Consider the following 12,245-nt stretch of genomic DNA (forward strand, 5'->3'; position numbering starts at 1 on the left):
TAGAGAAACTGGCACTGGCGCTCTTGACCTCTTCCCGCAGACTAAAGCAATACTTCTAAGGCCACCAGATCGTTGTGAGAACAGATCAAGGAATCCGCCAGGTACTTCAAAAACCCGACCTAGCGGGAAGAATGATAACTTGGGCCATCGAACTCTCCCAATACGACCTACAGTATGAGCCCCGGCACGTAATCAAGGCACAGGCAATGGCCGACTTTCTGGTAGAAGTAACGGGAGACCCCACCGAGGAACCGGGCACGCGGTGGAGACTCCACGTGGACAGAGCATCTAACCAAAAGTCTGGAGGAGCCGGGGTGATCTTGGAAAGTCCTGCCGGGGTCGTATACGAGCAATCGATCAAATTTAAGTTCCCAGTATCAAACAACCAAGCGGAATACGAGGCCCTCCTAGGGGGCTTGACCTTAGCTCGTGAAGTCGAAGTAACAAGGCTTGAGGTGTGCAGCGACTCGCAGGTCGTCACCTCGCAGGTAAACGGAAGCTACCAGGCCAGAGACTCGTTGCTACAAAAGTACCTGGAAAAGGTTAAAGAATTGAGTAGCAAGTTCGAGGAGATCACAATCCAACATGTCCCGAGGGAAAGAAACACACGAGCGGATCTCCTATCCAATTTAGCAAGCACAAAACTAGGAGTAGGCAACCGATCTCTCATCCAAGGCATGCTAAAGGAACCGGCAGTTACCCTCCACCTGAAAAAGGCAAACCCCTCTTGGTTGGACCCAATCGTCGACTTCCTCAAAAGTGGCAGACTCCCTGACGACGAGAAAGCAGCCAAAGCGTTGAAAATGGAGGCAGCCAAGTACACAACCATACAAGGACAACTTTTCAAAAAGGGACTTAGTCAGCCCCTATTGAAGTGCCTACATCCCGAGCAAACGGACTACGTGCTCAGGGAGGTCCATGAAAGATATTGCGGCCACCATATCGGGGGCAAAGCCCTAGCAAGAAAACTCATCCGAGCTGGATACTACTGGCCATCAATGATGAAAGACTCCAAGGAATTTGTGAAAAAATGCACCAAGTGTCAATAGAACGCCAATTTTCACAGAGCACCAGCTTCCGAACTAAGCCTACTCACGTCCTCCCGACCCTTCGCCCAATGAGGAGTCGACCTCCTTGGACCTTTCCCGGTTGGCCCAGGGCAAGTCAAATACTTCATAGTCGCCATCGACTACTACACCAAGTAAATAGAGGCCGAAGCGCTAGCCAGCTATCCTCAGCCAATTGTAGAAAGTTCATGTGGAGGCAGATGATAACTCGATTCGGCATCCCAGAAGTTGTCGACTCAGACAACGGAACGCAGTTCACTAACAAGAAGTTCATAGAATTCCTCAACAGCCTGGGTATAAAACAGAAGTTCTCTTCAGTAGAGCACCCCCAAACAAATGGACAGGTCGAGTCCGTAAATAGGGTGATCTTACAAGGCCTCAAAAAGCGGCTGGGTGACAAGAAAGGTGCATGGGCTGACGAACTCGCTTCAGTTCTTTGGTCTTACCGTACAACCGAGCAGTCCACCACGGAAGAAACCCCCTTCCGCCTGACGTACGGAGTAGACGCAATGATACCCGTAGAAATTGGCGAGTCGAGTCCGCGACTACTTCTGAAGGGAGTGGAAGAAGCGGTGGAGAAAGACCTGGTAGATGAGGCAAGGGAGATGGCCCACTTGACAGAAGTAGCGCTAAAGCAAAGTATAGCCCTGCGTTATAACGCCAAAGTGCTCAAGAGCGAGTTTGAAAAAGATGACCTGGTCCTGCGATGCAACGACATAGGGCTCGCGACCCAAGGGGAAGGAAAGCTCGCGGCAAACTGGGAAGGACCCTACAGGGTCAGAGAGGTGCTCGGAAAAGGAGCATACAAACTGGAGAAGCTCGATGGCAGGGAGATACCGAGAACTTGGAACGCAGGTAACCTGAGAAGATTTTATTCCTAGCTCGAGCACGCCGGCTAGGCGGTTCGACGATTTTAGTGATTCACTGTCGTTTAAACACTTACTATGAATATACCTCTGTTTAACTGCCGATTAATGTTCACTTAACAAATTTGTTTTTCCATCTTTGTTACGCACCCTACCACAATACGTCCCTCATAACGAACAATAAGCGGGACAACAACACGGTACCCCAAGACTGATCACCCCGGAAGCCAATCAAGTTAAAAAGCCATAATAAACGGCCATGATAGCAATAAAGGCACAACGTGGCCTCGCCAAAGATACCAACATAACGGTAAACGAATAAACGAACAACGAGCAAACGGAAATGACATACTACTATATAAAATAAAAAGTATATATCCACAAACCGACCAAACAGCCAACAAAGTATGACAAAAGTTTCAAAAGTTCTACAACAAAGCCATAAAAAACACAAGGCAAAAGAGATCATTTCCTAGGCATATTGACAATCTTGCCATCCTTAATCGTCTTGAAGATGCCGATCGCCGACTTGTCGAAATCCGGAGCAACGATCTTCACCTGAGCCTTAAGAGCTTCTTCGGTCATGAAGATCGCACTCTTTTCTTGCTCTTTAACCTCCTTGTGCTTCTTCTTGAGTTCCTCAGACTCGTCTCGAGCAGTCTTAGCAGCAGTAACCGCTATATCTCACTCCTTTTCCAAGGCGACCACCCGACTTTGCACAGCACTCAGCTGGCTCTTCAGGGTCATCTCCCGCTCGGTCAGACGAGACACGGAGGCATCAGCAGTCTTCAACTTCTCTTTAACAGACGCGGCCTTCTCCTCGGCAGTCTTAAGCTTATCCTTCACTTCGGTCAGCTGTTCCTGGATTGTTTCAACTTGAGCCTTGAGCTTATTGTTGGCCGTGGCAGCAGCCTCGAATTTCCGACGAAGCGACGCCATACCCGACAACTCGAACTCAGCTTTCCGAGCTATGGCTGCGCCGCGGAGAAGGTGTGATACATCCACCGTGCCTGCCCGCAAGGTCGGTACCATGAAAGTGTTCCTCCGTGCTGGGTAGTAATTGGGAATCTATAAACGACCCGGCATCGAAGTTTCTCTCCATCACGGTAAGGACCCCTTCAGGATTGGAATGCGACCTTTGCCTCTTTGGGGGTAGGAATGACCCTCAAGTCATCATCCTCAGCCTGTTGAGCGGAAGACGAGTGCCCGGTACCGGCCACTTCCTCAAGAATGGGGGAATCACGCGTCACACTGACTTGTTTGTCCGACATGATGATGTCCAGAGGTTTGGGCGCCGCTTGTTCCCCCTCGTTCCCAGAAGGAATCACCGGTTGCTCCTTGGCCTTCTCCCCATCACTTTCTGCCAAGAAAGTCTTGACCAGGTTTTCAAGGCCGGTCACCTCGGCAGACATCCCCACTACAACAACAAACGAACAAGTGAATCAGTAGTCAGCAAACCAAAAGCAAAAGAAGCAACCATGCAAAAAATAACGCGACATTAAAGACTCACTGATGAGCGGATAATTTATACGCTTTTTGGCATTGTTTTTAGTATGTTTTTGGTATAATCTAGTTAGTTTTTAGTATATTTTTATTAGTTTTTAGTTAAAATTTACTTTTCTGGACTTTACTATGAGTTTGTATGTTTTTCTGTGATTTCAGGTATTTTCTGGCTGAAATTGAGGGTCCTGAGCAAAAATCTGATTCAGAGACTGAAAAGGACTGCAGATGCTGTTGGATTCTAACCTCCCTGCACTCGAAGTGGATTTTCTGGAGCTACAGAAGCCCAATTGGCGCGCTCTCAACGGCGTTGGAAAGTAGACATCCTGGGCTTTCCAGCAATATATGATAGTCCATACTTTGCCCGAGATTTGATGGCCCAAACCGGTGTGGCAAATCAGCCTTAGAAATTCCAGCGTTTAACGCTGGAACTGGCATAAAACTTGGAGTTAAACGCCCAAACTGGCATAAAAGCTGACGTTTAACTCCAGAAAAGGTCTCTACACGAAAATGTATCAATGCTCAGCCCAAGCACACACCAAGTGGACCCAGAAGTGGATTTTTACGTCATTTACTCATTTCTGTATACCCTAGGTTACTAGTTTACTATTAATAAGATCTTTTGACATTGTATCTGTACCTCATGACACTTTACACGTTTCTTTGTGTACTTTCCATGGCATGAGTCTCTAAACCCCATGGTTGGGGGTGAGGAGCTCTGCTGTGTCTTGATGGATTAATGCAATTACTACTGTTTTTCATTCAATCATGCTTGCTTCCATTCTAAGATATCACTTGTTCTTAAATCGGATGAATGTGATGATCCGTGACAATCATCATCATTCTCAACTATGAACGTGTGCCTGACAACCACCTCCGTTCTACCTTAGATTAAGTAGATATCTCTTGGATTCTTTAATCGGAATCTTCGTGGTATAAGCTAGAACTGATGGCGGCATTCAAGAGAATCCGGAAGGTCTAAACCTTGTCTGTGGTATTCTGAGTAGGATTTAATGATTGAATGACTGTGACGAGCTTCAAACTCCTGAAGGCGGGGCGTTAGTGACAGATGCAAAAGAATCACTGGATTCTATTCCGGCCTGATTGAGAACCGACAGATGGATAGCCGTGCCGTGACAGGGTGCGTTGAACATTTCCACTGAGAGGATGGGAGGTAGCCATTGACAACGGTGAAACCCTAAATACAGCTTGCCATGGAAGGAGCCTTGCGTGTTTGAAGAAGAAGACAGTAGGAAAGCAGAGGTTCAGAAGACAGAGCATCTCCAAAACCTAAACCTATTCTCCATCACTGCAATTCAAGTACCTGTTTTATGTTCTTTTGCTTTTTACAATCAATCCTGATAATTTCTGATATCCTGACTAAGATTTACAAGATAACCATAGCTTGCTTCAAGCCGACAATCTCCGTGGGATCGACCCTTACTCACGTAAGGTATTACTTGGACGACCCAGTGCACTTGCTGGTTAGTTGTGCGGAGTTGCAAAAGTGTGATTGCAATTTCGTGCACCAAGTTTTTGGCGCCGTTGCCGGGGATTGTTCGAGTTTGGACAACTGACGGCTTATCTTGTTGCTTAGATTAGGACTGTTTATTTTTGCTGGTTTAGAGTCTAGTTCTTATTTTAAGTTTGGTGTCAATTGCATGCTTTTGTTTTCTTTTAGTTTTTCGATTTTGCATGTCCTTAGTCTCTTTTTGATCTATAAAAATTCTAAGTTTGGTGTCCTTTTTGTGTTTTTCCCTTAAAAATTTTCGAAAATTAGTGTTTGAATTTCTAAAAGTTTTAAGTTTGGTGTCATTTTGTTGTTTTTCTCTTTCCTCTTTTCAAAAATCAAATCTTTTTCATAAAAATTTTTCAATCATATCTTTCTAATTGCTCTTTTCAAAATCTTTTTAATTAACTAATTGATTCAGTTCTCAATTTGCTTTGATCTTATTTTCTTTTTGATTTTCGAATTTTTATCTTAATTTCCTTTTATTTTATTTTATTTTTTTCGTTTAATTCAAAAAAAAAACAAAATATTTTATCTATTTGCAATCCATATCATTTTCCTTTATCCATTATGGACCTAAGTGGAATTGATCAGTCCAGAAGGACTCTGGGGTCATATGCTAACCCCATTACAGCTGCATGTGGGAGTAGCATCTGTACACCTCCCATCAAAGCAAGCAGCTTTGAGCTAAATCCTCAACTCATTATCATAGTGCAGCAAAATTACCAGTATTCCGGTCTTCCACAGGAAGAGCCTACTGAGTTTCTGGCACAATTCTTACAAATTGCTGACACAGTACATGATAAAGAGGTAGATCAGGATGTCTATAGACTATTACTGTTTCCATTTGCTGTAAAAGATCAAGCTAAAAGGTGGTTAAATAACCAACCTACAGCAAGCATAAAGACATGAAAACAGTTATCAGACAAATTCCTGAATCACTTTTACCCTCCAAAGAGGATGACACAGCTAAGGCTGGACATCCAAGGCTTTAAACAAGAGGATAATGAATCCATTTACAATGCCTGGGAGAGGTATAGAGGTATGCTAAGAAAATGTCCCTCTGAAATGTTTTCAGAGTGGGTACAGTTAGACATCTTCTACTATGGGCTTACAGAAAAAGCTCAGATGTCTTTAGACCACTCAGCTGGTGGATCTATCCACATGAGGAAGACAATTGAAGAAGCTCAAGAGCTTATAGACACGGTTGCTAGAAACCAATATTTGTACTCTAGCAATGAGTTCTCTCCAAAAGAGGAAGCCATGACAATAGTCACTGATCCTAATCCTCAAGAACAGATGATTGAGCTTAATCAACAATTGCTCCTGATGACAGAACAGTTAGCAGAATTTAAAGAAATGCTCCATGAAACTAAAGTTACTAACAAGAACATAGAACTACAGTTGAATCAAGCAAAACAGCAAATATCTAAACAGATAACAGAGGAGTGTCAAGCAGTTCAACTGAGGAGTGGGAAGACACTGAATAACACTGCTCAAAGTAGCAAAAAGCCAAACAAGGAACAATTGACAGGGGATAACCAAACCACTGTTCAAAATCCCTCTGAGGACAGTAAGAGCCCAGAGAGGAATGTTATTGGCGTTCAAACGCCAGAAAGGGAGGGAAAGCTGGCGTTAAACGCCCATTCTCTGCCCAGTTCTGGCGTTCAAACGCCAGAAAAGGGGGAAAAGTTGGCGTTAAACGCCCATTTTCCACCCAATCCTGGCGTTCAGACGCTAAGGGAGGATCAGACACCTGAGAGTGCTGACAGTAACCCCTCTAACAAGGCTTCTTCAACCACTTATGTAAGGAATAAACCTGCAGCATCTAAGGTTGAAGAATATAAAGCCAAGATGCCTTATCCTCAAAAACTCCGCCAAGCGGAACAGGATAAGCAATTTGCCCGCTTTGCAGACTATCTAAGGACTCTTGAAATAAAGATTCCGTTTGCAGAAGTACTTGAGCAAATACCTTCTTATGCTAAATTCATGAAAGAAATCTTAAGTCATAAGAAGGATTGGAGAGAAACTGAAAAAGTGTTTCTCACTGAAGAATGCAGTGCAGTCATTCTAAAAAGCTTACCAGAAAAGCTTCAAGATCCAGGAAGCTTTATGATACCATGCACATTAGAAGGTGCTTGCACCAAGACAGCCCTATGTGATCTTGGAGCAAGCATCAATCTAATACCTGCATCCACTATCAGAAAGCTTGGGTTGACTGGAAAAGTCAAACCAACCCGGATATGCCTCCAACTTGCTGATGGCTCCATTAAATATCCATCAGGCATAATAGAGGATATGATTGTCAAGGTTGGGCCATTTGCCTTTCCAACTGACTTTGTAGTGCTGGAAATGGAGGAGCACAAGAGTGCAACTCTCATTCTAGGAAGACCTTTCCTAGCAACTGGACGAACTCTCATTGATGTACAAAAAGGGGAAGTGACCCTGAGAGTCAATGAGGATGAGTTCAAGTTGAATGCTGTAAAAGCTATGCAGCATCCAGACACACCAAATGACTGCATGGGCGCTGACATTATTGACTCTCTGGTAGAAGAGATCAATATGACTGAAAGCCTAGAATCAGAGCTTGAGGACATCTTCAAAGATGCTCAACCCAATCAAGAAGAATCAGTGGAAACAAAGGAATTTTCGAAAATTCCTCAGGAGGGGGATAAGCCTCCCAAACCTGAACTCAAACCACTACCACCATCCCTGAAGTATGCGTTTCTGGGAGAGGGTGACACTTTTCCAGTGATTATAAGCTCTGCTTTAAATCCACAGGAAGAGGAAGCACTGATTCAAGTGCTAAGGACACACAAGACAGCTCTTGGGTGGTCCATAAGTGATCTCAAGGGCATTAGCCCAGCTAGATGCATGCACAAGATCCTGTTGGAGGATAATGCCAAACCAGTGGTTCAACCACAAAGGAGGCTAAATCCAGCCATGAAGGAGGTGGTGCAGAAAGAGGTCACTAAATTACTAGAGGCTGTGATTATTTATCATATTTCTGATAGCCCCTGGGTGAGCCCTATCCAAGTTGTCCCCAAAAAGGGAGGCATGACAGTGGTTCATAATGAAAAAAATAAACTGGTTCCTACAAGAACAGTCACAGGATGGCGTATGTGTATTGACTACAGAAGGCTCAATACAGCCACCAGAAAGGATCATTTTCCTTTACCATTCATAGACCAAATGCTAGAAAGACTAGCTGGTCATGATTATTACTGCTTTTTGGATGGCTATTCAGGCTACAACCAAATTGCAGTAGACCCTCAGGACCAAGAGAAAACAGCATTTACTTGCCCTTCTGGCGTGTTTGCCTACAGAAGGATGCCTTTTGGTCTGTGCAATGCACCTGCAACCTTTCAAAGGTGCATGCTCTCTATCTTCTCAGATATGGTAGAGAAATTCCTGGAAGTCTTCATGGATGACTTCTCAGTATATGGAGACTCATTCAGCTCCTGTCTTAATCACCTAGCACTTGTCCTGAAAAGGTGCCAAGAGACTAACCTGGTTTTAAACTGGGAGAAATGTCACTTCATGGTGACTGAAGGAATTGTCCTTGGGCACAAAATTTCAAGCAAGGGAATAGAGGTGGATAAGGCAAAGGTAGAGGTAATTGAAAAATTACCACCACCTGCCAATGTTAAAGCAATCAGAAGCTTTCTGGGGCATGCAGGATTCTACAGAAGGTTCATAAAGGATTTTTTGAAAATTGCAAAACCTTTGAGTAACCTGCTAGCTGCTGACACACCATTTGTGTTTGACACACAGTGTCTGCAGGCATTTGAGACCCTGAAAGCTAAGCTGGTCACAGCACCAGTCATCTCTGCACCAGATTGGACATTGTCATTTGAACTAATGTGTGATGCCAGTGACCATGCCATTGGTGCAGTGTTGGGACAGAGGCATAACAAGCTTCTGCACATCATTTATTATGCCAGCCGTGTTCTAAATGATGCACAGAAGAATTACACAACCACAGAAAAAGAGTTACTTGCAGTGGTCTATGCCATTGACAAGTTTAGATCCTATCTAGTGGGATCCAAAGTGGTTGTGTACACTGACCATGCTGCTCTTAAATACTTACTCACAAAGCAGGATTCAAAACCCAAACTTATAAGATGGGTGTTGCTTCTGCAAGAGTTTGATATAGAAATAAGAGACAGAAAAGGGACAGAGAACCAAATAGCTGATCATCTGTCCCGAATAGAACCAGTAGCTGGGGCGTCCCTCCCCTCTACTGAGATCTCTGAGACCTTCCCAGATGAGCAACTCTTTGCCATTTAGGAAGCTCCATGGTTTGCAGATATTGCAAACTATAAAGCTGTGAGGTTCATACCCCAGGAGTACAGCAGAGTGCAAAGAAAGAAATTAATTTCAGATGCCAAGTACTACCTCTGGGATGAACCATATCTCTTTAAGAGATGTGCAGACGGAATGATCCGCAGATGTGTATCCAGAGAAGAAGCACAAAAGATCCTATGGCATTGCCATGGATCACAGTATGGAGGACATTTTGGAAGTGAGCGAACAGCCACTAAAGTCCTCCAATGTGGCTTCTACTGGCCTACTCTCTATAAAGATTCCCGAGAGTTTGTGCGTAACTGTGACAGTTGCCAAAGAGCTGGTAACTTGCCTCACGGATATGCCATGCCTCAACAAGGGATATTAGAGATAGAATTGTTTGATGTATGGGGCATTGACTTCATGGGTCCATTCCCACCATCATACTCAAACACTTACATTCTGGTGGCAGTGAACTATGTATCTAAGTGGGTAAAAGCAATTGCTACACCCACTAATGATACCAAGACCGTGCTAAAATTCCTCCAGAAACACATCTTCAGCAGGTTTGGTGTTCCCAGAGTACTAATCAGTGACGGGGGCACTCATTTCTACAATAGACAGCTATACTCTGCTATGGTTAGATATGGGATTAGCCACAAAGTGGCAACTCCGTATCATCCACAGACAAATGGGCAAGCTGAAGTCTCTAACAGAGAGCTAAAAAGAATCCTGGAACGGACTGTGATAGCCCGAAGAAAGGATTGGGCAAAGATCTTGGATGATGCTCTGTGGGCATACAGAACAGCATTCAAGACTCCTATAGGAACCTCTCCATACCAACTGGTATATGGGAAGGCCTGTCATCTGCCCGTGGAACTGGAACATAAAGCCTACTGGGCAACCAGATTCCTAAACATGGATGCTCAGTTAGCTGGTGAAAAAAGATTGCTCCAGCTAAATGAACTAGAGGAGTTCAGACTCAATGCCTTTGAAAATGCAAAAATTTATAAGGAAAAGGCAAAGAAGTGGCATGACAAGAAGTTGTCAACCAGAGTCTTTGAGCCAGGACAAAAAGTTTTGCTCTTCAACTCTAGGCTCAAATTATTTCCAGGAAAACTCAAATCCCGGTGGAGGGGTCCGTATGTGATTACAGGAGTATCACCATATGGATATGTTGAGCTTCAGGATATTGATTCTGACAAAAAGTTCATTGTTAATGGACAGAGAATCAAGCATTATCTTGAAGGCAATTTTGAGCAGGAATGCTCAAAACTGAGATTTGAGTGATTCTCAGTAAAGAAGCGCTTGTTGGGAGGCAACCCAGTCATTAGGAGGTTATATGATTTGTTCTTACAGAGGCAAGTATCAAAAATGAAGGAATTCACAGAGTTACAGAAGGATTCAGCTCAAAAAGCAGAGAAAAAGAGCTTACTGGCGAAAAAATGCCAGTAATGGGCATTTTGGGCGTTAAACGCCAGAATGGGTACCATTCTGGGCGTTTAACGCCAGGAATGGTGCCATTTTGGGCGTTAAACGCCAGAATGGGCACCATTCTGGGCGTTTAACGCCTGGTGTGCAGCATCCTGGGCGTTTAGAAAAACGCCCAGTGATAAAGGAATTCTGGCGTTTAACGCCAGCCAGGGCACCTGGCTGGGCGTTAAACGCCCAAAAGGGGCAACAAATGGGCGTTAAACGCCAGAATGGGTGCCATTCTGGGCGTCTAACGCCAGAAAGGTGGGGGGACCACAATTTTGTTTTCAAATCAAATTTTTTTCAAACTTTCCTTTTCTTACCCATACTTTTCTACAAAAACACATTTCAATCTCTCATCATTCACTTTCAAATCTTCAAAAATCTAAAATCATTCTTCAAATCTCTCAAATCATTCCCAAATTTTGTTCAAAAAACTCACTCTTTTCTCAATTTCTTTCCATATCTTCTCAAATCTCCTTTCAAATTTTTCTTTTTTTTCGAAATCTCTCCTCCCCACTTTATAAATACACGTTTGACCCTCCCTCATTCCACCACACCATTCAAATTTACTCTTCCTCTCTCTCTCTTCTTTCCTTTCTTTTGCTTGAGGACAAGCAAACCTCTAAGTTTGGTGTGCTTTTCCGTGATCACTAAGCCAAGATTCATCAAGATCATGGCTCCTAAAGGAAAACAAACCAATTTAAGAGGAAAGAAAGAGAATAATCCAAAGAATCTTTGGAATCAAGAGAAGTTCTTAACCAAAGAACATGAAGACCATTATCACAAAATAATGGGTCTGAGGTCAGTGATCCCGGAAGTAAAATTTGATCTGAAAGAAGATGAGTGTCCGGGGATCCAAGAGCAAATTCGAAACAGAGGATGGGAAGTTCTAACCAATCCTGAAATAAAGGTTGGAAGGAATATGATTCAGGAATTCTACTCAAATCTGTGGCTAACAGATAAGCAGAGAATGACTGGAACTGCTTACCATACCTACAGAACCATGGTCAGAGGGAAAGTTATGTACTTCCATCTGGACAAAATAAGGGAAATCTTCAAATTACCTCAACTGCAAGATGATCTTGAATCCTTTAATAGGAGAATGGTGAGAGCAGATAAAGGGTTGGATCAAGTTCTAGAGGACATATGCCTCCCTGGAACTAAGTGGATAACCAATTCTAAGGGTGTCCCAAACCAACTCAAGAGGGGAGACCTCAAACCAATTGCAAGAGGTTGGCTAGACTTTATTGGGCGTTCCATATTGCCCACTAGCAACCGTTCTGAGGTCACTATCAAGAGAGCAGTGATGATTCATTGCATTATGCTTGGAAAAGAAGTGGAGGTTCATCATGTGATTGCTTGTGAGATCTACACAATTGCAAATAAAAATTCCACTGAAGCCAAATTGGCTTACCCAAGCTTGATCTCCTTGCTCTGTAAAGAGGCTGGGGTAAAGATGGGAGTAGATGAATTCATACCCATTGAACATCCAATCACCAAGAAGTCAATGGAAGGACAAATGCAAGACAACTCTATCAA

At 43.7% G+C, this 12,245-nt stretch overlaps 1 protein-coding gene across 1 annotated transcript; it reads left to right on the top strand.

Moving 5' to 3' along the window:
- The first annotated feature begins 206 nt into the window (after positions 1-206).
- LOC140183561 (uncharacterized) lies at positions 207-1,948 on the top strand. Its single transcript, XM_072232013.1, has 2 exons — positions 207-914; positions 1,268-1,948. The coding sequence occupies exons 1-2, from the start codon at positions 207-209 to the stop codon at positions 1,946-1,948; spliced, it is 1,389 nt and encodes a 462-aa protein (XP_072088114.1).
- The last annotated feature ends 10,297 nt before the right edge of the window (positions 1,949-12,245 follow it).

Source organism: Arachis hypogaea, chromosome 3, assembly GCF_003086295.3.
Source record: "Arachis hypogaea cultivar Tifrunner chromosome 3, arahy.Tifrunner.gnm2.J5K5, whole genome shotgun sequence".
In the NCBI taxonomy this organism is placed as follows: Eukaryota; Viridiplantae; Streptophyta; class Magnoliopsida; order Fabales; family Fabaceae; genus Arachis; species Arachis hypogaea.

What these genes read in the sequence shown, in the direction of transcription:
- LOC140183561 (XM_072232013.1), top strand. Translation starts at nt 207, where the DNA reads ATGGCCGACTTTCTGGTAGAAGTAACGGGAGACCCCACCGAGGAACCG. An exon ending in CGGACTACGTGCTCAGGGAG is followed by an intron (nt 915 to 1,267) that starts GTCCATGAAAGA and finishes ATGTGGAGGCAG; the next exon opens with ATGATAACTCGATTCGGCAT.